Genomic DNA, 25,262 nt, shown 5'->3' on the forward strand with positions numbered 1-25,262 from the left:
CTCTTCCATTTGAAGGTCTGTGGCCTTCTGTGCTTTTCCCATCTCATTAACGGTGTCCTTTTGCGTGTGTTCAATCAAAAATCGTAGTTCCCCTGTGAGAGAGTTATTCATGTCCTCCATAACTTCCTTCAGATAAGAACACACTCCCTTCACAACAGAGGCTGACTCCTCTGCTCTCTGTTTTTGTTGATGATGGTTAGTTTCCATTTGTGTTTTGAACCGGTGTAGTTTTCTTTGAATATCCTGCTTCGGAGAATCTTGTAAATATTTTTGTCTCTGAACAATTTGTTGTTGGTTTTCCTCCATTTGACAGGGAAGGTAATCCAACCTGCGCTGCACATCTGTCTGATGAGCCTCCACACATTCACTGAGTTTGCTAATGGCATTCTCCTGCATTGTCAAACTATGATTGGTGTGTGTCCATTGATGTTCCAGTTGTCCAGACACCTCTCCCAGTCTCTCTGGACAGGGTAACCGGAAGGGTTTTAGGGGAGGGTAATGATGGAGATGTTATAGGTGAGCCGGAAGCCTGGGGATTAGGGTCAGTGCTATCCAACTCCATTAGTCCATCGAGTCCTTCAACAATGAAAGAATCCCGAACATGATTACCATCAGGTGTGTCCACATTGGCACAGTATGGGGTTCCAACAAAATACATGATTCAACCTTGTGTGGATGGTGTCATGGGTGTTTCTCTTCATGTCCCTGTTTGGGTGCCAATTCTGTAGCGGTATTTATTTGAGATGGGTAAAGAAAGATTTTGTTCGGGCGCCAGGCAGGTATCAACCATGCCGAAAGGAAAAGAGTAGAATAGAGAGAGTACCACTACCAGACCCACACACATCAGCAGAAGAGACTGCCTAGAGTGTAGCCTGTTTACCAGATAGCCAGAGGAGAGAAAAGAGAACACAAACCCTATAAAACCCACATCACAGCACAGGGGAAACCCCAACAAGAATACCTCATACAATAATAATAATAATAATAATAATAATAATAATGGCAGAGCAATTGAACAGAAACTTCATACAAGAAAGAACCCAGTCATTAACAGAGGATTTGCAGTCATTTGTATTATCTTCCAGTGGAGAAGTACAGAGGGTATGAATGTGGGGGGTGTTCTTAGACACAAAGGCCTTAAAAATGTCCACAATCTTCTCGGCCACATGTCATTAGTACACCCACCTCAATACAGTTCAAATAACAATACACAACTTACAAGCAACCTCACATTTCACTAAAATGTCCACCAAAATACTTCTGGCAGGGAAATAATAGTTCAGCTCTAATGAACTTCAATGGGAAGTGCATTTGAAAAAATAGAAAGGGAAGAGAGAGAGAGAGAGAGAGAACAAGAGAGATCTTAGCTGTGGTCTTCAGGCATGCCGGTGTACTGTCTGACCATCCGATGGCTTGTTGGTTTGTATGTCAAAGCTTCGCAAAGCTACTAATCTATGCAATCCATAACCAGCGCGGTCCCAAACAATAACAACTACGACCTATAACTGTCACACTGATGATTGAGTTAAATACTTTATAAACTACACACGCTGAAAATAAACCAAACTTCTGCAGCATAGCACACACAATCAACTGTCGCGCCAACCAAGAGCTCCTCTCCAAAGATCTGAAAAAGCTGTCTTTATTTCCTCCTTCCTTACTGCTGATGCGCTCTTAAAGTGGCAGCGCACGGTGAAGGCTCCGTGCAGGATTTCGCCACAAACTGGTTTTTAGGTCCAGAGTTGAATTTGAGGGCCGTTAACATGTTGTGTTTGTTAACACCTTCAGGGGAAAGTAGAGGCAAAGTTCCACCTGGTAACATCAGAGGAGGCGGAGAGAAACCCAGTTGGCCAAGCCTGCAAGGAGCCAGAACCCCTAGAGAAACCGAAGTATGATCCTAACCCTAATCTAATCTAATCTAACCTAATCTAACCACTCACCTGGGTTGTGTCCCAAATGGCACCTCATTCCCCTATATAGTGCAATAATTTTGACCAGAGTCCTAAAAAGTAGTGCACTATATAGTGAATAGGTTGCCATTTGAGGCAGCCCTGCTATGCTTCTGAGGTTATACACTCAATGGACCGTTTATTAGGTACACCACCCTGTTCACGAAAATGGATCGCTCCTACAGACAGTGGCTGTGGCTTGTTATATAAAGCAGGAAGACCTGCATCGAGGCATTCAGTTACTGTCCGATTTAATGTTAGAATGGGCAAAATTAGTGAGTGTGGTAGAATTGTCGGTGCCAATGCTAGTTAGCATTAGCTCACGAAACTCCTAACTTCTTTCATACTGGACAGTATCCCTTTAAAAAAAAGCCTGTGTGTCCATGTAAACTCATGGTTCAACCCTATACACGTCAGCAATCAAGTGAAAGGTTCTGAATACTTTACGAATGCACCGTATGTGGTAATAGACGGACCCACCAGATTCATCGTCACTTGCTCAAATGGCACCCCTATAATGGGCAGAGGAACCAAAGGGTTTCTATAATGTGCCCTGTGCAAAGCTGTCATCAATACAAAGGGTGGCTACTTAGAATCTAAAATATATTTTGATTTGTTGAACACTTTTTTTGGTTACTATTATTTAAACATTTTGTTGTATTCACTATTATTCTGCAATGTAGAAAATAGTCAAATTAAAGAAAAAACGTTGAATGAGTAAGTGTCCAAACTTGTGACTGGTAGTTTACTATATCATATAATGCTATATGCATTAAAAAAAATACAACTTACTGTTGTACTGTACTCCTTTGGCAAAGCGTCTCTGTAAACTATGATTCATGGACTGCATACCAGCGGGGATGTTCTTGTCCCTCGGCTGGCCTGGTTCAGAACCAACTAGCTTCTTCAGAGCTGAAAACATCTCGACAGGAAGCTGATTTTACTAACCCTCAGTCAGAAATGTGTGAAATACAGTAATGTTTGACAGAACCCCCAAAATGATGGAAATTGTGTAATATTGGATGATGATCTAATCAACACAAGTAGGCCTAAGCTATCAATCCAAATTGTCAAAGTAGCACTGCATTACTGTGGTACACAGAAGTAGCACTACACCCCATCTGGAAGATGTAACGTTATTGCCAGGTGGCTAGGCTTGCATATTTCAAGTTCGTTAGGACCAGATTTTTCTACTAAAACGATTCCCGCAAATCTCTCAAGGGCAGACAATAACGTTAGCTTGATCAGCCGTTTCTTCTCTCATGTTGTCTTAGGTTACCATCACCTGCCAGAAAGAAACCACAGAAACAATTTTAACTACTTATTAATGTATAATTTCCCCCAGTAGCCTACTTAGCTAGCTAGCTAACGTGAACTAGCTTATTGGGGAGAACCAGGAAAACTGCTTCTTGAAAATTATGATTTTTCAACTGAGCTAAATACTAGTTAATAAACACCAGCATATTTCTAAACGATTGTCAGTAACGTTAATATCAGCATAGCTAACAATTCTTCGTGGGCATCGTCAGCTGAGACGTTGTAACAGTTAGCTAGCTAGCCGGCAAACAGTCTGGGGATAGCTAACAAATTAGCTCGCAAGCTAGTGATGCTGATCTACAGTAACTTAGCTAGCTATCAGATATTCCCTCTGTTCATATTCGCTATTTCATCGACGTTTTTGCAATTGCACCTGATATGGTCACACTCACCTGTACATCTGCTGCCATTACTAACAGTAAATACTAGCTGGCTAGTTTATATTGACGATGTGGCTGGCTAACGCTAGTTAGCATCACGATAAGGTACCGTTAACCAATGTTACTGCTAGCTAGCAAGGTAAATTGGCAGTGCTGATGTCCTAAAAAATACCCACCGGCAATCAAAGTATTCTTCAATGTAACGTTAGCAAACGTGACATGGTTATTTCAAAATCCAGCTCTTGATAAATGTGAAAGACGCTAACGTTACACATTCCTTAGCACTGAACAGCTTGCTCCCTGAGGTGGAATCATTAGTCAAAATAATTTCGTTTTGTAACTAAAAAGAGAGTTTTCTATTGGACAAATTCGTTTACTTCTGTTTAAGAAACGTTTGGCAACAGAATCGGCCAGTGGTTGCTCAGTGGGTTGTACCAGAGAGGAAGAGGAAGAGAGGCCCAACTCGGTGGGAAATCTATCTTCCTCCAGCAGGTGGCGTTTTTCGTTGTTTCACCCACCAAGCAATGAGGTCAACGAGAGTGTTGAAATTGGTCAACAAAAAAAATGAATTACTTATTTTTACGTGAGGTTAATTTGATTGAATAGAATTTTCGTAATGCTTAAGTACGAGTCTTCTGATATAGTGAACAAAAATATAAACGCAACGTGTAAAGTGTTGGTCCAATGTTTCATGAACTGAAATAAAATAAAAGAGGCCAAACATTTTTCATATGCACAAAAAGCTTATTTATTTCAAAGCAGACCATGTGTATGCTGGTGTGCTGATGTCAACCTTGTGAACAGAGGTGGCGGTGGGGTTATGGTATGGGCAGGCATAAGCTATGGACAAAAATGGCATTTTATCGATGGCAATTTGAATGCACAGAGATACCATGACAAGATCCTGAGGCCCATTGTTGAGTCATTCATCCACCGCTATCACCTCATGTTTCAGCATGATAATGCATGGCGCAAAGATCTGTACACAATTCCTGGAAGCTGAAAATGTTCCAGTTCTTCCATGGCCTGCATACTCACCAGACATGTCACCCATAGAGCATGTTTGGCATGCACTGGATAGATGTGTACAGCAGCGTGTTCCAGTTCACACCAATATCCAGCAACGTTTCACAGCCATTGAAGAGGAGTGGGATAACATTCCACAGGCCACAATCAACAGCCTGATCAACTCTATGGAAAGGAGATGTGTTGCACTGCATGAGGCAAATGGTGGTCACATCAGATACTGATTTTTTCTGATCCACACCCTACTTTTAAGGTATCTGTGACCAACAGATGCATATCTGTATTCCCACTCATGTGAAACCCATAGATTAGGGCCAGATTAATTTAATTCAATTGACTGATTTCATATTTTTTTTATTTTACCTTTATTTAGCCTTTATTTAACTAGGCAAGTCAGTTAAGAACAAATTCTTATTTTCAATGACGGCCTAGGAACAGTGGGTTAACTGCCTGTTCAGAGGCAGAACGACAGATTTGTACCTTGTCAGCTCAGGGGTTTGAACTTGCAACCTTCCGGTTACTAGTCCAACGCTCTAACCACTAGGCTACCCTGCCGCCCCAATATATGATATATGATGTTGAGTTAGTTTTTTTCATTTTTTGGTTCAGTATGAGTAGGATACGTGACATCCCGCAACTTTGAGAAAAAACTCTTTATATCAGAGTTGTCTTGAGATGGCTATGCATTGTCATTGTCTACCAACCCAAAGAAAGGACTTTGTGGACAACTCCCATTGTTAGGGTGGAGAGACATGCATCTTGTCAGTATATCCATAATCTTTGGTTGTACCCAATGGTTTACAATATTGGTTGTACCACGGGTACTTGCTCCCTCAAGCTAGCTTGTATTTTTTTTTTACTCCCCCCAGCGCCGGGATCATCAACTAGATTTAGCCAATTTTTTTCTTGAGCAGATGGTCGGGGGCCAGAACAGAATTACAAATAATTTGTAGACCGAAAAGAGTTCCAAACAGATATAATTTCAAACCTTGCTTACATTTGTATATGATCACGTGTCTCTTTAATATGCGTGGGAATACTTGGGAACCAGTGACGGTCAGTGACGTTTATGATGAGGGAGAATTTCATTTTTTCATGAGCATGGCCTTATTTCTATTACAGCATATTTGATGACTCTCATTCCTATTCCATTCACCTAGTTCAATGTAACAGCGATAGGCTTAGGCTACAACATGATACTCAAAATGTCCCTATATGCATCATGAGGTTGCTACAACCTAGCCTATGAATGAAAGTTTACAACTTAAGTGCACACAGGTCGAGCGACAAATTTGTAATCAAGTTGACCGCCTTGCACACTCTTGCCTGCATCTAGCTGATATAGGGTGTAATCATTAGTCCAACAGTTGCGAACAAGACAAATATTGGACAAATTCAGGTAACTTTATCCACGTTTTGTTCCGTTTGCTTCCGTTTAAGAAACGTTTTTCAACAGAATCTGCAGAATGAGTACACCCCTGATCATGCGTAAACAGAGTTTCCATTTCATAGCAGCCATGTTGTATTCCTTCTCTTCCCTTCCTTTGTGGACTTCAATGCACAACACATCAGCTTTGTGTGACCAGGCTGAAAAACCTTTCCAAGCCAAACCACTACACACAGCTTATATCGTTGTCACCATATTAGCTAAAGTAACGTCATATTCAGCATAGCTAATAGAACTAACGCGTTAGGTAACCCATCATGCAGTAAGGTTAGTGTACAGTCAGTAAGCAGTTACACCAGCGGGCTCTGGTGGCAATAAATGAGCAATACCAAAAGCTTACCTTTTCTTTGAAGAGTTCCAGTGTTGTGTTGGAAAGTCATAGCCATCTAGCTAAAATAACATCCCTCTGTTTGAGCAGGGTGTTTCAGTAGGCTAAACTAGCTAGCTGCATTTGCTTGCCAAGTAAGTGAAAGTGAACAAAAATGACAATATCTTTCTCTATTTCTCTCTTGCATCTCCTTCATTTTGGAAGAAATTAATTTGTTCAAAACTGTTCAACTATTGTATTTCTCTCTCTTTGAGTCAACTACTCACCACATTTTATACACTGCGTGCTAGCTAGAAGTAGCTTATGCTTTCAGTACTAGATTCATTCTCTGAAAAAAAAGAATGGGGTGGACAACATGTCAGTTCATGCTGCAAGAGCCCTGATAGGTTGGAGGACGTCCTCCGGAAGCTGTCATAATTACTGTGTAAGTCTATGGAAGGGGGTGAGAACCATGAGCCTCCTAGGTTTTGTATTGAAGTCAACGTACCCAGAGGAGGACGGAAGCTAGCTGTCCTCCGGCTACACCATGGTGCTACCTTACAGAGTGCTGTTGAGGCTACTGTAGACCTTCATTGCAAAATAGCATGTTTTAATCAGTTATTTGATGACGTGATTATATTTAGTATACTTTTATCTAAAAAATATAACTTATATAACCACTGAGCTATATATTGTAGTGAACGGCGGGTCAGGGAAATGAATTTGGGTCTCTAGCATGAAAGGCAAAACCCTACTCATCACGCCAATAGGATTAACCCACATGGTGGGAATTGTAATGTGGCTCATATAGCGAGGATCACTACACTGCCCTCTCCGAACGGGAAGGCACATCCCCACACTTCAACTAACCTAAGCCCCCTCACACATCCGAGCCATGAGTTCCGATGGCCTCACACATGCCATCCCACTTTTGACACCAATCTAGCCCCGACCGGGACTCAAACCCGGGTCCAGAAACTTTAAAGCCAACTCATTAACCGGTACACCAAGAGGTCAAAACCTCTTGACAAGGTTGCTAGGTGTTGGGTTAATGTTGCTACAATATTAACGCTTGTGACAGGGTAGGAAGGAACCAATGTTTCAGTCAGTGTTTCCCAAGGGCCCTAATCAATGCTGTTTAAGCTTATTTCGAAGAGAGCAATGTAACTGTTTTGAGAAATATTTGTTTGGGCTGTGGCCAACTGTGTCAAGAAGATATGATGGTTTATTTATAGCAGTTTCTATTTAAGTTTGACAGTATTTAACAGTGCCATATTTTCCTAATGGAGGGTTTCGTTTTTAATTTTATTTGGATTAGAAACAACATAATATAAATCAAATTAATTCATTAAAATCAATCCCATATTCTATGTTCTTACAATTTTTTTCAGATTTAAAAAACAGATACAAATATACCTTATGGAACAACAGCAACTGTGAAGAGACACACAGGCACAGAAACACGCTTACATGCATGATAAGACCCGCACTCTCCACACATGTACAGATGGATTTTGTATTTTAGATACACTGGAAGGAATTCAGACCCCTTCCTTTTCCACATTTTGTTATGTTACAGCCTTATTCTAAAATTGATTAAATAAATACAATTCTCATCAATCTACACACTACCACATAATGACAAAGCAAAAACAGGTTTTTAGATTATATACATAAGTATTCAGACCCTTTGCTATGAGCTCAGGTGCATCTTGTTTCCAATGATCATCCTTGAGATGTTTCTACAACTTGATTGGAGTCCACCTGTGGTAAATTACATTGATTTGACATGATTTGGAAAGGCAGACACCTGTCTATATAAGGTCCCACAGTTGAGAGTGCATGTCAGAGCAAAAATCAAGGCATGAGGTTTAAGGAATTGTCCATAGAGCTCCGAGACAGGATTGTGTCAAGGCACAGATCTGGGGAACAGTACCAAAAAATGTATTCAGCTTTGAAGGTCCCCAAGAACACAGTGGCCTCCATTATTCTTAAAAATAAGAAGTTTGGAACCACCAAGACTCTTCCTGGCAAACTGAGCAAGAACCTGATGGTCACTTTGACAGAGCTCCAGAGATCCTCTGTGGAGATGGGAGAACCTTTCAGAAGGACAACCATCTCTGCAGCATTCCACCAGTCAGACCTTTATGGTGGAGTGGCCACCATAAAGGTCTGAACACCTCTGGAGAGACCTGAAAATAGCTGTGCAGCATTACTCCCCATCCAACCTGACAGAGCTTGAGAGGATCTGCAGAGAAGAATGGGAGAAACTCCCCAAATATAGGTGTTCCAAGCTTGTAGCGTCATACACAAGAAGACTTCAGGCTGTAATTGCTGCCATAGGTGCTTCAACAAATCCTGAGTAAAGGGTCCGAATACTTATGTCAATTACAAATGCTTTGTCATTATGGGGTATTGTGTGTAGATTGATGAGAAAAAAAACAATTGAATCCCTTTTAGAATAAGACTGTAATGTAACAAAATGTGGAAAAAGTGAAAGGTTCAAATATATCTCACCCCCTTCCATAGACTTACACAGTAATTATGACAGCTTCCGGAGGACGTCCTCCAACCTATCAGGGCTCTTGCAGCATGAACTGACATGTTGTCCACCCCATTCTTTTTTTTCAGAGAATGAATCTAGTACTGAAAGCATAAGCTACTTCTAGCTAGCACGCAGTGTATAAAATGTGGTGAGTAGTTGACTCAAAGAGAGAGAAATACAATAGTTGAACAGTTTTGAACAAATTAATTTCTTCCAAAATGAAGGAGATGCAAGAGAGAAATAGAGAAAGATATTGTCATTTTTGTTCACTTTCACTTACTTGGCAAGCAAATGCAGCTAGCTAGTTTAGCCTACTGAAACACCCTGCTCAAACAGAGGGATGTTATTTTAGCTAGATGGCTATGACTTTCCAACACAACACTGGAACTCTTCAAAGAAAAGGTAAGCTTTTGGTATTGCTCATTTATTGCCACCAGAGCCCGCTGGTGTAACTGCTTACTGACTGTACACTAACCTTACTGCATGATGGGTTACCTAACGCGTTAGTTCTATTAGCTATGCTGAATATGACGTTACTTTAGCTAATATGGTGACAACGATATAAGCTGTGTGTAGTGGTTTGGCTTGGAAAGGTTTTTCAGCCTGGTCACACAAAGCTGATGTGTTGTGCATTGAAGTCCACAAAGGAAGGGAAGAGAAGGAATACAACATGGCTGCTATGAAATGGAAACTCTGTTTATGCATGATCAGGGGTGTACTCATTCTGCAGATTCTGTTGAAAAACGTTTCTTAAACGGAAGCAAACGGAACATAACGTGGATAAAGTTACCTGAATTTGTCCAATATTTGTCTTGTTCGCAACTGTTGGACTAATGATTACACCCTATATCAGCTAGATGCAGGCAAGAGTGTGCAAGGCGTTCAACTTGATTACAAATTTGTCGCTCGACCTGTGTGCACTTAAGTTGTAAACTTTCATTCATAGGCTAGGTTGTAGCAACCTCATGATGCATATAGGGACATTTTGAGTATCATGTCGTAGCCTAAGCCTATCGCTGTTACATTGAACTAGGTGAATGGAATAGGAATGAGAGTCATCAAATATGCTGTAATAGAAATAAGTGGTTAGAGCGTTGGACTAGTAACCGGAAGGTTGCAAGTTCAAACCCCTGAGCTGACAAGGTACAAATCTGTCGTTCTGCCTCTGAACAGGCAGTTAACCCACTGTTCCTAGGCCGTCATTGAAAATAAGAATTTGTTCTTAACTGACTTGCCTAGTTAAATAAAGGCTAAATAAAGGTAAAATAAAAAAAATATGAAATCAGTCAATTGAATTAAATTAATCTGGCCCTAATCTATGGGTTTCACATGAGTGGGAATACAGATATGCATCTGTTGGTCACAGATACCTTAAAAGTAGGGTGTGGATCAGAAAAAATCAGTATCTGATGTGACCACCATTTGCCTCATGCAGTGCAACACATCTCCTTTCCATAGAGTTGATCAGGCTGTTGATTGTGGCCTGTGGAATGTTATCCCACTCCTCTTCAATGGCTGTGAAACGTTGCTGGATATTGGTGTGAACTGGAACACGCTGCTGTACACATCTATCCAGTGCATGCCAAACATGCTCTATGGGTGACATGTCTGGTGAGTATGCAGGCCATGGAAGAACTGGAACATTTTCAGCTTCCAGGAATTGTGTACAGATCTTTGCGCCATGCATTATCATGCTGAAACATGAGGTGATAGCGGTGGATGAATGACTCAACAATGGGCCTCAGGATCTTGTCATGGTATCTCTGTGCATTCAAATTGCCATCGATAAAATGCCATTTTTGTCCATAGCTTATGCCTGCCCATACCATAACCCCACCGCCACCTCTGTTCACAAGGTTGACATCAGCACACCAGCATACACATGGTCTGCTTTGAAATAAATAAGCTTTTTGTGCATATGAAAAATGTTTGGCCTCTTTTATTTTATTTCAGTTCATGAAACATTGGACCAACACTTTACACGTTGCGTTTATATTTTTGTTCACTATATCAGAAGACTCGTACTTAAGCATTACGAAAATTCTATTCAATCAAATTAACCTCACGTAAAAATAAGTAATTCATTTTTTTTGTTGACCAATTTCAACACTCTCGTTGACCTCATTGCTTGGTGGGTGAAACAACGAAAAACGCCACCTGCTGGAGGAAGATAGATTTCCCACCGAGTTGGGCCTCTCTTCCTCTTCCTCTCTGGTACAACCCACTGAGCAACCACTGGCCGATTCTGTTGCCAAACGTTTCTTAAACAGAAGTAAACGAATTTGTCCAATAGAAAACTCTCTTTTTAGTTACAAAACGAAATTATTTTGACTAATGATTCCACCTCAGGGAGCAAGCTGTTCAGTGCTAAGGAATGTGTAACGTTAGCGTCTTTCACATTTATCAAGAGCTGGATTTTGAAATAACCATGTCACGTTTGCTAACGTTACATTGAAGAATACTTTGATTGCCGGTGGGTATTTTTTAGGACATCAGCACTGCCAATTTACCTTGCTAGCTAGCAGTAACATTGGTTAACGGTACCTTATCGTGATGCTAACTAGCGTTAGCCAGCCACATCGTCAATATAAACTAGCCAGCTAGTATTTACTGTTAGTAATGGCAGCAGATGTACAGGTGAGTGTGACCATATCAGGTGCAATTGCAAAAACGTCGATGAAATAGCGAATATGAACAGAGGGAATATCTGATAGCTAGCTAAGTTACTGTAGATCAGCATCACTAGCTTGCGAGCTAATTTGTTAGCTATCCCCAGACTGTTTGCCGGCTAGCTAGCTAACTGTTACAACGTCTCAGCTGACGATGCCCACGAAGAATTGTTAGCAATGCTGATATTAACGTTACTGACAATCGTTTAGAAATATGCTGGTGTTTATTAACTAGTATTTAGCTCAGTTGAAAAATCATAATTTTCAAGAAGCAGTTTTCCTGGTTCTCCCCAATAAGCTAGTTCACGTTAGCTAGCTAGCTAAGTAGGCTACTGGGGGAAATTATACATTAATAAGTAGTTAAAATTGTTTCTGTGGTTTCTTTCTGGCAGGTGATGGTAACCTGAGACAACATGAGAGAAGAAACGGCTGATCAAGCTAACGTTATTGTCTGCCCTTGAGAGATTTGCGGGAATCGTTTTAGTAGAAAAATCTGGTCCTAACGAACTTGAAATATGCAAGCCTAGCCACCTGGCAATAACGTTACATCTTCCAGATGGGGTGTAGTGCTACTTCTGTGTACCACAGTAATGCAGTGCTACTTTGACAATTTGGATTGATAGCTTAGGCCTACTTGTGTTGATTAGATCATCATCCAATATTACACAATTTCCATCATTTTGGGGGTTCTGTCAAACATTACTGTATTTCACACATTTCTGACTGAGGGTTAGTAAAATCAGCTTCCTGTCGAGATGTTTTCAGCTCTGAAGAAGCTAGTTGGTTCTGAACCAGGCCAGCCGAGGGACAAGAACATCCCCGCTGGTATGCAGTCCATGAATCATAGTTTACAGAGACGCTTTGCCAAAGGAGTACAGTACAACAGTAAGTTGTATTTTTTTTTATGCATATAGCATTATATGATATAGTAAACTACCAGTCACAAGTTTGGACACCTACTCATTCAACGTTTTTTCTTTAATTTTACTATTTTCTACATTGCAGAATAATAGTGAATACAACAAAATGTTTAAATAATAGTAACCAAAAAAAGTGTTCAACAAATCAAAATATATATTTTAGATTCTAAGTAGCCACCCTTTGTCTTGATGACAGCTTTGCACATTCTTGGCAATTTCTCAACTAGCTTCATGAGGAAGGCTTTTCCAACAGTCTTGAAGGAGTTCCCACATATGCTGAGCACTTGTTCACTGCTTTTCCTTCACTCTGTGGTCCAACTCATCCCAAACTATCTCAATTAGGTTGAGGTCAGGGGATTGTGGAGACCAGGCCATCTGATGCACTTCATCACTCTCCTTGGTCAAATAGCCCTTGAGGTGTGTTTTGGGTCATTGTCTTGTTGATAAACAAATGATAGTCCCACTAAGCACAAACCAGATGGGATGGCATATCGCTGCAGAATGCTGTGGTAGCCATGCTGGTTAAGTCTGCCTTGAATTCTAAATAAATTACAGACCGTGTCACCAGCAAAGCACCATCACACCTCCATGCTTCACGGTGGGAACTACACATGCGGAGATCATCCGTTTACCTACTCTGCGTCTCACAAAGACACGGTGGTTGGGACCAAAAATCTCAAATTTGGACTCATCAGACCAAAGGACAAATTTCCACCAGTCTAATGTCCATTGCTCATGTTTCTTGGCCCAAGCAATGCTCTTCTTCGTTTGCAGAAATTCGACCATGAATGCCTGAGTCTCCTCTGAACAGTTGATGTTGAGATGTGTCTGTTACTTGAACTCTGTGAAGCATTTATTTGGGCTGCAACCAGCAGTTAACTCTAATAAACTTATCCTCTGCAGCAGCGGTAACTCTGGGTCTTCCTTTCCTGTGGCGGTCCTCATTAGAGCCAGTTTCATCATAGCGCTTGATGGTTTTTCATACTACACTTGAAGAAACTTTCAAAGTTCATGACATTTTCCAGATTGACTGACCTTCATGTCTGAAAGTAATGATGGACTGTCATTTTGCTTTGCTTATTTGACCTGTTCTTGCCATAATATGGACTTGGTCTTTTACCAAATAGGGCTATCGGCTGTATACCACTCCTACCTTGTCACAACACAACAAATTGGGTCAAACACATTAAGAAGGAAAGAAATTCCATAAATTAACTTTTGAGAAGGCACCCCTGTTAATTGAAATGCATTCTAGGTGACTACCTCAAGAAGCTGGTTGAGAGAATGCCAAGCGTGTGCAAAGCGGTCATCATGGAAAATGGTGGCTACTTTGAAGAATCTCATATAAAAATAAAAAAAATAGCACTGTTTTGGTTGTTACATGATTCCATATGTGTTATGTATTATTTCATAGTTTTGATGTCTTCGCTATTATTCTACAATGTAAAAATCAAGAAAAAACGTTGAATGAGTAGGTGTGTCAACTTTTGACTGGTACTGTAGGTTACTGTACATATATTAAGAGGTAGGCTAGTCATTCTTTGTTTTATTATTTCTCCCAAGTGAAAATAGTTATCCGTGGAGACAGAAATACTGGAAAGAGCACTCTATGGCATCGACTGCAAGGAAAGAAATTCACGGATGACTACGTCCCCACTCAAGAGATCCAGGCAACCAGCATCCATTGGAACTACAAAAGTAAGAGAACTGGGATTCTACACTTTACTTCACACCTTGATCAACGCTTTTAGTCCTATATTTTTTTTATTCACTCCAGGGTAAAACCTATCTCTAATCCTGCCAACAATATATACTTCTGAAGTTTACTTTTCCTACTTCTGCAACTGTAATTCACAGTTGAACATGGCACATATAAAGGTAAATAATATCCAGTTAAGCCTACTATGTTTGAGAAATAGTATTGCGTAGTTAGCTAGATCAGTAGCTTTGCCTACAAGTGTTTTGTGGCGTTAGTGGGGTAGTGAAAACAATCTCTAGTGTACATCCAGACCACAGTAGGCCTATTCCCTCAAACAATTTCCCTCCTCAGACCGTGTGATTAATAAAGAGGCCCATGGGTAATGATGCAATTCCACCTGTAGTACAGAAACAACTTTTTCCAGCTTGCCTTTCCCAGCTATCATATGTGCGCACAGAGCCTTGGGATACATAGTAGTTTGTGCTTTAGTATGTGAGGCTTTGTCAGTTGAGGCTTGTGATGACTGTTTCTCTGTATCTCAGCCACTGATGACGTGGTCAAGGTGGAGGTGTGGGACGTGGTGGATAAAGGTGAGTGTGATGACTTTGTTGGGTGAATGTATGTGACTCATGAGTCAATCAGTTGATAGCTACTGTTTCTACTGATGTATTAGTGTCCATGTATTATCCCATTGTCCATCCATACTTTTACTATTTTTTTGTTCAGAAATGTTTATACATAAATCTTGTTTCTGTGTAATTTTTTTCTCCTCGCAATATTAATGTTGTTTTTCTTGCTCCTCTTTTGCACTTGCCTCAGGCCAAAAATACCCTCTCCCTGAGGGTGTAGGTGAGAGTCACTGTGTGCACTGATGTAGGATCTTAATTTGATCTCCCTGTTGCAGGAGAACTTTCCTGCAATGCAAAAACATGTAGTGTGTTTAAGGATTAAAAATGCTTCTGAAGATTGTAATTTCCACTTTTTTTCCCCCTAATGTAAAATCCATCATACCCTGCAAAAATGTCCATCAATTATAATCCACATACAATTCACATTTGCTGTTGCTGCAGGATTATTTTCCTGCTGTAGCAAACTGGCTCAAATTAAGATCCTACATCTGTTGTTCCTAGAAATGAGTTGCTTATGTGCACTGGGTTTGTCCCTCTTGTGAAGGTTGGTCGTTACTTAGTTTGCAGTGTGGCTGAAATAAAAAGATTGCTCATTGCTTGCAAGAAAATGACTGTTTGACTACTTTGTATGCTATAACCTGGAGCTACTGTCTCTTTTTAAAAGAAGAGAATTGAGTATGTGTTTGCCAATAAGAACATAAGAGCTTTTCTGCTTCTGGCAATCCTGTATTTGTTGCACTTGGCAGACGGTAAAGCTAGAAATAAAGGAATTCACATTTTTGTTTTAAAATAATGCCATGTTTAATCATACTGTATGTATATGGTTCATAGAAATAGAATCACTAGAACTGGCATAGCCCCTCTGACTGTATTACAGACTCATTGATTTGAATGAGGATGCCCGTTTGAGGGATTTTATTTCTATGACATGGCTTTCTCGCGTTGTAATGCTTGACAGCATTAGTTCAATGTAATGTCCAGTTTAATGTTCTGAATTGCAGCTTCTTGACATTCTGCTTTCTCACAGGCCGAGGTAAAAAACGAGGGGACACTTTGAAAGTGGAGAATGAACCCCAAGAGGTGACTATCACGTTTAAGATTCCTCTATTTGGCTTATCTAAAGAGTCCCACTGGGGAGCTTTTTGTATAGTAGTGGTAAACAAAGGTCACATTCTCATAAGACTCATTTATTTTCAATTATCTAAATAATAACAATTGATTTGTTATAGTCTGACGAGGTGGCCTTGGATGCAGAGTTCCTTGACGTTTACAAGAACTGCAACGGTGTGATCATGATGTTTGACATCACCAAGCAATGGTCAGTCTGTGTTGTGCATTATAGAACAGTCCAGTACATTAGTTACAAGGTTTACATTAAATGGCAGATATTCAAGTAGAATTTAGGAGACCATAGGCCCCTGGTGAAAAGTAGTGCACAACATAGGCAATAGGGGGACATTTGGGATGGAGCCATGGTTCAATTAATAAATCAATGAACTCTAATGGAACATGCATGGGGGATTAAGTCTCAGTAAGCCGGTGTGTGGCCATGAACCACTTAGCCCACAGTCGCTGGCAGGCATCTGACTCAGCTTAGCTTCAAAGTCAGAACAGCGTGAAACGGATTACCATTGTATTTACTTTGAACTTGGCCAAGTATGGGGAGACACACATTTGTAATTATTCACATAGGGAGAAACAATAGCTATAAGTTTGTTTTATTATTATTTTTATGTCGTTGCAGGACGTTCAACTACATCCTGAGAGAACTACCCAAAGTACCCACTCATGTTCCTGTGTGTGTCCTAGGCAACCACAGGGACATGGGTGACCACCGTGTCATCCTACCTGATGACATCCGCCAGGTTATTGCTAATCTCAATAGGTAGTTAACTGAACTCCCTGTTTTAGTCTTATTTGGGTTGCAAATAATTTTTTGCTGGTTTTCCTGAAATCAGGAGGGAATAAGAACAAAATCCTGGATCCCCCAACCAAGATTTTTGGAACACTTGGGAAATTGGGGAATGTTGCCTACATTTTGCAACAATTACAAGTAGTCATAAGCTGTGTCTATATACTTGACTGATGGTTTCTTGCAGACCCATGGGTTCCTCCTATATTCACTACGCTGAAGCCTCTATGAAGAATGGATTTGGCTTGAAATATTTACACCGATTTTTCAACATCCCTTTCCTGCAACTGCAGGTTAGTTCTAGCATTGACTACATTGGTTATGACCATAGGTATATATTTCATAATACATCTTGTGAATTTCATGGAGGTCATGAAATCACATCAGTAATACAGCAGGCACAGACTAAGTACTACCCACTCCCTGTGAAAGGGTTTCTGAGAGTGCTTGTGAAAGGAGTATTAGTGCTCTGGTTCATGGTCAGTCATTCCAAGCCTCTGTTGATCTTTACAGAGGGAGACTCTGTTGCGGCAGCTCGAGACCAACCAGTTAGACATGGACGCCACTCTGGAGGAGCTCTGCGTGCAGCAGGAGACTGAGGATCAAAACTATGAAATGTAATATGATATTTTCACTCTGTATCAGTTTGTTTGGCGTGTTCAGTGATATTTATACTTGATCAGTTTTTGGCATGTACACTGATTATCACAATGTGTATTTGCTTTGATAGCAGTGTATTTGTGTTGTTCTTTAACACTTATAGCAAATGTTTTAATGTTTCTTTCCTTGATGCAGCACTGATTTGCCAATAATAACAACACAGCACCCATTGTTTTGCAGTTTCTTGGAGAATACGGAGACCCGCAATAAAGGCTATGGTTCACCTTGTCCAGCCAACGGTCAGAGCCCTTGCTCGGGCTCCCAATCCCCCATCGTCCCTCCAAGTGGGGCCTCCACTGGCAGCTCTAGCCCTGGGACCCCTCAGCAGCCACCCATCGCTGCCCAGGTTCCTAACCTCCAGTCTCTCTCACCTTCTCCCTCTCCTCCACCTCCTGCCTTGCCAGCCGGGATGGTTTCCCCCACCACTGAGCCTCAGTCCCCCACTCTGACGCAGGCTCGGAGTCCTGATCATCTTGGACCGTCACCATCCCCCCCTGCCCAGGCACCGCCTCCTCAGAAACGTGGCCTCATCTCACGTCTCTTTGGCTCCGCCCCTGCCCCAGAAGTCCCTGCAGTCATGCCAGGTAAGTAGTCGCTGCATCAGTATTTGACTATTTCCATAACAAACACACACTGCACTGACGAATGGACAGAAGCACTGAGTGGCCACGGAATGCTAGCGATCACCTGTATGGTGTGGGAATTTAACATGTAGAATCATCTGGAAATTAACAGAAAATGACAGACAATGTTCTGTTCAATGGCAATAGGATGGCCAAACACTGCTTTTAACTGTTTGTTGTCACAGTGTGTTTTGTCCAATATTGTATCCAAAAAGCTTAGGAAAGGACTAAGCTATGCATGTAAAACCTGTGTGTACAGACCAGGAAGTAGTCACAGGAAATCTTTGTGAATGATTGATTGGATTTTTGTGAAGTATTTGTAAGGACCATTGCACTGCTTGGCACTAGAATCTCATCTGAGGGGATTAATAAAAAACTGAATTAAGGAAAACTGCATGCTAGAACCTTCCATGTGGTAACCGCCAGATTCTTTTTGACAGTTGTATAGAACAACACTTTGTATTGAGGGAGGTAACATTGATCTTTTAGCCCAATACAGTTTAGCAGGTTTTAAGCATTCTGTTTGCTCTAGATTCTCCCCTCATTTGTGCTGGGTTGTTTTCATGTATTGCTGGTAAAAACATGGATTCTGAGGTGAGTTATCACTGTACCAATATCAGTGTAAGTCTGTGGTGTTAAAGGATAAAATTATCAATCCCTAATGGCACCCTATTCCCTATATAGGTCAAAAGTAGTGGACTAAATAGGGGATAGGATGCCATTTACGCATCAAGGCTCTTTTGATCACTGTTTTGTCTCTGTCTGCAGAGCCAGAGCCTTCCCCTGTGTGTCCTGCTAAAGTTCCGAGTGTGGATGACTTTGTGCCAGACGAGGGTCTGGATAAAAGTTTCCTGGAGGACAGCCTCCCCTCTAAAGTCAAGGTCCCCCAGCCAGCACCTGCACTGGACAGTGACAGGTAAGCAGTAGCAGAGTTCTTACTTTCACAGATGCGAATGTGTCCCTGGCCATAGAAATAATAATAAATAGAATGGGCTTGGAACTTCTAACCTTGGCAATTTGACTGGTAAACTCGTGGGTACACTCGCAACGTCCTCCTGGTATTGTGATGTAATAATTTCCATGGTAATGTAGAATGTTCATTCAAATGATGCTTCCTGATATGGCTCATGCAATGGAATGTATTTTGATGTAATGTCATTTAAGTTGATTCATCAAATCACAGCACAGATTGATCGTTACACTTCCTGCTTTTACTTCCTGCTTTTACTTCCTGCTTTTACTTCCTGCTTTGCTCCTAAGGCACACTCGCGATGGCCGCCAGGTCACCCTTATGCCAACATTGACTTGAATGGACACTACCTTTCTATTTATTCTTATTTATATGTCCCTAGATGCATCTTAAATAGGTCTCTGGCGAAAATGCGTGCACTATATAGGGAATAAGGTGCCATTTTGTATGTAGGGCCTGTCTATATTTGGATGGGACGTTAAATGGGTGTCCTGACTCTCTGAGGTCATTAAAGATCCCATGGCACTTATCGTAAGAGTAGGGGTGTTAACCCCGGTGTCATGGCTAAATTCCCAAACTGGCCCTCAAACCATCATGGCCACCTAATCATCCCCAGTTTATAGTTGGCTCATTCATCCCCCTCCTCTCCCCTGTAACTATTCCTCAGGTCGTTGCTGTAAATGACAATGTCAGTCAACTTACCTGGTAAAATAACAGTAAAATAAAAAAATTGCCACTAGTTATTTCCTTCCCTACTGGATAGAAAATGTATACTGTAAGTTAACAGTACACAGTACCATCTGGGAGAAGCCATCTGTGGTGAGAGTTTTCAGATGGCTCTATTTACTCAACGCTTCCTTTGAAGGAGGAAGATTTAAGGATTTAAGAATCACCAACAATGTTTTAGTTGGAGATGAGAGAACACTGGAATGCCTCTACCATTCTGCTCTGTCTAAAATACATATATTTAAAAAGGTGAAAATAAAAACGTTAGATGCTCTGTTGTGTGTCCCCAGTGAGGGAGAAGACAGAGGGAACCCTATGGTGGCGGGTTATCAGGATGAACTAGACCCAGATGACAAAGAGCTGCCCCAGCCCAGCACCCTGGGCCTTCTCACCAGTAAAGACTTCACCATGTCCAGCGATGAGGAGGAAGCACCACCAGCAGCACCCGCTGCCGTGCAGGATGACCACCTTGACCGTGAATCAGAGCTGAAAAAGTAAGCCCCAAATAAATGTCCAGCATATCCGTTAATGTAGTCTCCTTTCTGTTTTACGCCCCGCTTATATCGTTCATATTTGTTAATGTAGTCTCCTTTCTGTTTTACGCCCCGCTTATATCGTTCATATTTGTTAATGTAGTCTCATTTCTGTTTTACACCCCTCTTATATCGTTCATATCCGTTAATGTAGTCTCATTTCTGTTTTACGCCCCTCTTATATCGTTCATATCCATTAATGTAGTCTCATTTCTGTTTTACACCCCTCTTATATCGTTCATATTTGTTAATGTAGTCTCATTTCTGTTTTACACCCCTCTTATATCGTTCATATCCGTTAATGTAGTCTCATTTCTGTTTTACGCCCCTCTTATATCGTTCATATCCATTAATGTAGTCTCATTTCTGTTTTACACCCCTCTTATATCGTTCATATTTGTTAATGTAGTCTCATTTCTGTTTTACACCCCTCTTATATCGTTCATATTTGTTAATGTAGTCTCATTTCTGTTTTACGCCCCTCTTATATCATTCATATTTGTTAATGTAGTGTAATTTATAGTAATAATCAGTGTTTGTAAGTGGTATTTTTGTTTTCCATTTTAGACTGGGCACTGAGTCCATAATGCCCCATGCCATGGAGCCTCAAGCTCCGGAGCCTTTGACTCCTGCTTCCCAGCTCCTGGAGAACACTGTCCTCTTGGAGGCAGAGCCAATCTCCCTCACCATGATCCCTGCAGTAGCCCTGGAGCAGCCAGGCCCCCAGCCAGGCCCACCCAGAGCAAAGAAGGGGGGAAGCCCTGGGGTGGAGGGTTCAGACTCTGACCCAGAGGCCCCTGTTGCTGAACAGATGCTTTCCTTCATCATGGATGATCCTGATTTTGAGTCTGAGCAGGAGGTGGTCATCCAGAAGATAACTAAGGTAGCTATGGCAAAAGGATGTTATTTAGGGTTGTAAGTTACAATTCATCATGGTTAGATTGAGTAGTTGTCAACCTATAGAAATGACTTTCCTGGTAAAATATGTAGTGCTGCATTTGTGAAATATTGATTTTATACATTTGGGTGTAATACACATTTTCAATAAATGATTTGATTGTTATTTTATGTTAGGATACATGGTTAAAATCTATATGTGATAGTCTGAACTTGTGGGATATCATTATTTCCCTCTGCATCCATCCACAGGAGGTTTTCCCAGTCAGGGATGAAGTACTGTCTGATCTGGAGCTGTCAGATGATGACATCCTTCCAGCCGTTCTGATCCCTGAACCTCTGAAGGCCACGCCAGTTCTGAAGCCCTCCTTTAAGAGCAAGAATGAGACAGACCTGTTTGGCTTGGACTTCACTGAGGAGGCCCCCAGAGCCAAGGACAGCAGTGAGGACCTAGAAGGCAAGTCCACTGCCACAAATGTATCGAGAACAGGGTCGTATTCATCAGTGCATACTGTATTAAAATGGTTTGCAACGTAAAAAGAAAAAAAGTGTCTTATTGGACAAGAGTTAAGGTAGTTCTACCCTGTTTCAGTCCATTTTCTTCCATTTGTTATCTAATGAATATGACCCAGTACCATAGAATAATAACGTAGCACATGACCGAGAACAGTACCAAAGTGTATCACATTATGAAACAAAATTGCTTTGTATTTATTGCTCAAATTATACAAATTGCTTTTCAGAGAAGGAAAGCAAACACTCCTCAAAGGAAAAGAAGAAAAAGAAGAAGAAAAACAAAGAGGTAAGGGAGTGGATGTCTTTTCAGATGGTTATCTTGTCAAGTGAAGTGGCGAGTGTTTACTGTATACAGCATAGTAGGCATACATTTGGAGAAGGAAAAATATCTGACATTCTGTGAAATTATTCTGCCTTTTTTCTTAGGAGGAGGAGAAGAGCAGCAAGAAGAAGCATAGAAAGGACAAGAAAAAAGAGAAAGATGAGACAGGAACAGGAGATGACAAAGAGAAGAAAAAGAAGAAATCTCGGACCAAGAAAACCGGGGATGTGGATGACTTGGAGGATTTCTTGGCCGGAGGGGAGGGGTCAGAAAATCGAGAGGGTGGAGACTATGAAGAACTCTAGAACCCAAGTACTCCTTTTTTGGAACTTGACTCTGAAGAGCTGCAGAACCCAACTTGTCATTTGAAACCTTTTGGTTCCTAGAACCAGATTCATTTGTGCACAAGCAGCATCGCAAGCCATAACCATTGTCATGCTCACCCATTCCCAGGTAAAAACCTAGACTCTGGTGGCTGTGTGTTGCATTGATATTATTTCCCATGAGCACTACTGATGACATCACCCTCTTGACCTTTGGATGAGATGAGAAACAGGAAGGAGACTTACACCCACTATATGATCACTACTGGGTAAGATCAAGGAGCCACTAAGGAAAGATTTTACTTTTTTATTTTCTGAACATTTAACCTAACATTTGTATTTGCTTACGGTTTTTCCTTTTAACTTTTTAAAAGATGCCAACCTAAAGTGAACCACTCCAAAAGGGCTAGGCAGGGCTAACATGTTTTTGTCTGAATGTCCTCTATTTCCTATAAGAATTGCTTGACTGATTGGCAGTGTAGATATTACATCGTGGAGCCTTTTCAAGGTAGATGGTCATATTTCACATATTGAAGATTGCCCTCTTATTTTGATCCACTGGTTGTGTTTCTCTGACTCAGTGATGTAATGGTTGTTGGAAGTTGTGCTGCTTTAATCTAGCCTAAAGAACTGCTATCTCTGTTTATATGATAATGCACTCCCCCAAAATGGAACAGGTTCCCCAATGTACCATTTTACAGCTAAACTGACCGTAGTTTTATTTTGTCTACATCCCAAAAGACACCATGCACCCTTTTCCCTATATAGGGTGGTATTTTTCACTAGGGCCCATAGGGCTCTGATCAAAAGTAATGCACTATATAGGGAATAGGGTGCCATTTAGGATGCAGACTTCGTGCCTCAGTACACATTTTCAGTGTGTTTTCCTTATTTGCCTTAAAAGGAAGTTGCATACAAACACCAACCATGTGTTAAGTGCTCTTACTGTAAGTCAATTGAACTGCATCCGAACTGACAGGAAGTAGCATCAGACAGATGTCCGGTGCCTTCGATAGGTGAACTGTAACTGTATTCTACTCCAACGTATCATATGTGTACTTTGAATTAGAGCCAGTACCACAACCTCGGCAGCCCAACACACAATATATGGAAATGTTTGCTTTTATTCAGAGCTGCTGCTTGGACCTTGGATTGGAATCATGTTTTATATTGTAAAGACAATAACAATTTATGAATAATTGAAGTAATAAACTGCTTACACAAATAAGGCAAAACAAACAATTAATTGTTACTTCATAAATGTTCTGCATTTCAAAACTCCTATTATTTTAACTAAGCATTACTGTCTCGTTTTGAAGTTCATTTGAAATATTATTTTTTGCAATGGCTGTTTTTCTTGGAGATATTTCAAAGGCAGCCTACTAACATTGAATGCAGCTTTTTATCGCCTGAAACATGTCGACAACAGTAGTGCTTCATTAATACTACTCTCAAAGTTATTTACCTTCACCAATTTTTTATTATGAGGAAATACAAAGGGGATTGTTTCATACTAAGATTACAACCAGGTCATATGTATGTCACCTGGTTTGTCTGAAATACAAAGGGTTCTATTGGCTACTCCAAATGTGTAGATCTCCCATGTGTTAGTGTGCTACATCAGGTTGAATAGTTGCATCACAAAAAGTAACGAGTAATTCCAATCTGTTTACCTTGCGAAGACCACCATGCTATTCTGTAATGACAGACACCCATCAATTTAATTAAGAGCAGCATGCATTCATATGCATATCAGACAAGGAAATAAATGCAAGTGTTATTCAGGAATGACATACATTTTATTTCCACAATGTTACAATGTATGTTTTTTAAACTTTTAGATGTTAATTTTGTCAGTTTACAGTGCACTCTTACTGGTCTGATATCAAAATGAAATGTAAAATGTATGTTTTAAAATCTGAAACAATGCATTGATCTTGAATACTGTGTGATCTTCTTCCTTGTTTAGTTGTCATTGGGTTGTTCATAGCAAAATGCTAAAAGCACAGTTCCAATTGAAGCATGAGACTTATGTTGTGCAATAACAAAATAATGTATTGAAAGGAACAATTTGTATATTTTATTTTCATCCCATGAAATGTTTCCATATTCTCACTGGATGTGAACCTGTGTTTGGTTTGTCTAATAAATGCAAACTTATTTCTTCATCGAAATAAGTTTCATTTTTACTGCTTTGAAAATAATGAACGCTTATTGCGAACAACAACAAAACAAATATAATCAGCACTTAGCTCTTGTTACCACCAGGGAGCAGAGTAACTTTTCTTAACATTTAGTTTATCAGATGAAAGTGAAGTACAGGATAGGCTATGTGTATATTACAATTAAATACAATGGCTTTAGATTCGAATAAGTTACAAGTTTGTAACTGTAAAAAGCAGTAATGCATGTCTTGTTTTGCAGATTTTGTAGAATTTAAACGACCCCCCCCCCCCCCCCCATTCTGGGAAAAATATGATTTGTCACCCCCCCCAATATATCACTTTAAACATAACTATGTAATCACACTAATATGCAATGAAAGCACTTGTGCTGATTATAATAGCTCATAATAGCTCGTTTTTAAATTTCAAAAGATTGCGACCCTGCCCTTTGCCTCAATGGTTTCATCCACTGCCCCCCACCCCTCAGCAGTGGCACATGATGCAGGTACTGTCCATGTGTGGGAATCTGACAGTCTGTCCTTGGTGGCTGACCTCCAGTAAGTAGCTCAAACAAAGGATATGTTAAGAGATTTCTTTACTTCTACCACGCAATACAATAAAACACAACCGTCATCAGTCTTCATTTTCGCTGCATTGAATTACAGGTCACTCTTTATGTTAGCTAGCTACAGTAACATTAACCAGTCTTTTCAACTGTTTGAATTCG

At 40.6% G+C, this 25,262-nt stretch overlaps 1 protein-coding gene and 1 long non-coding RNA gene across 3 annotated transcripts; one reads left to right on the plus strand and one right to left on the minus strand.

Annotated features, from left to right (window-relative positions):
- Positions 1 to 1,047: 1,047 nt before the first annotated feature.
- On the minus strand, positions 1,048 to 4,117 carry LOC116374816 (uncharacterized). Its single transcript, XR_004210749.1, has 2 exons — positions 3,823 to 4,117; positions 1,048 to 3,234 (listed from the first exon to the last, which is right to left on the minus strand). It is a non-coding gene; the product is annotated as an uncharacterized LOC116374816 (long non-coding RNA).
- A 7,009-nt stretch (positions 4,118 to 11,126) lies between these two features.
- rabl6b (RAB, member RAS oncogene family-like 6b) lies at positions 11,127 to 24,571 on the plus strand. Of its 2 annotated transcripts, XM_031829754.1 has the most exons (17): positions 11,127 to 11,444; positions 12,033 to 12,525; positions 14,124 to 14,258; positions 14,802 to 14,849; positions 15,079 to 15,108; positions 15,916 to 15,968; positions 16,118 to 16,206; positions 16,633 to 16,773; positions 16,988 to 17,093; positions 17,314 to 17,417; positions 17,641 to 18,044; positions 18,852 to 18,999; positions 20,070 to 20,273; positions 20,880 to 21,195; positions 21,462 to 21,666; positions 21,953 to 22,011; positions 22,152 to 24,571. In XM_031829754.1, the coding sequence occupies exons 2-17, from the start codon at positions 12,396 to 12,398 to the stop codon at positions 22,350 to 22,352; spliced, it is 2,373 nt and encodes a 790-aa protein (XP_031685614.1). In that variant the 5' UTR covers positions 11,127 to 11,444; positions 12,033 to 12,395; the 3' UTR covers positions 22,353 to 24,571. The 2 variants fall into 2 exon arrangements, with proteins under 2 accessions (XP_031685614.1, XP_031685615.1); XM_031829755.1 differs by lacking the exon at positions 15,079 to 15,108 and having other exon boundaries at positions 11,166 to 11,444.
- The last annotated feature ends 691 nt before the right edge of the window (positions 24,572 to 25,262 follow it).

Source organism: Oncorhynchus kisutch, linkage group LG8, assembly GCF_002021735.2.
Source record: "Oncorhynchus kisutch isolate 150728-3 linkage group LG8, Okis_V2, whole genome shotgun sequence".
Classification (NCBI taxonomy): Eukaryota; Metazoa; Chordata; class Actinopteri; order Salmoniformes; family Salmonidae; genus Oncorhynchus; species Oncorhynchus kisutch.

Excerpts from the sequence above, each read along its gene's own strand:
- rabl6b (XM_031829754.1), top strand. The coding sequence starts at position 12,396 with ATGTTTTCAGCTCTGAAGAAGCTAGTTGGTTCTGAACCAGGCCAGCCG. Across the intron at positions 17,418-17,640 it reads GAGGATCAAAACTATGAAAT|TTTCTTGGAGAATACGGAGA; the intron begins GTAATATGATAT and ends ATTGTTTTGCAG. Across the intron at positions 22,012-22,151 it reads AGAAGAAGAAAAACAAAGAG|GAGGAGGAGAAGAGCAGCAA; the intron begins GTAAGGGAGTGG and ends CTTTTTTCTTAG.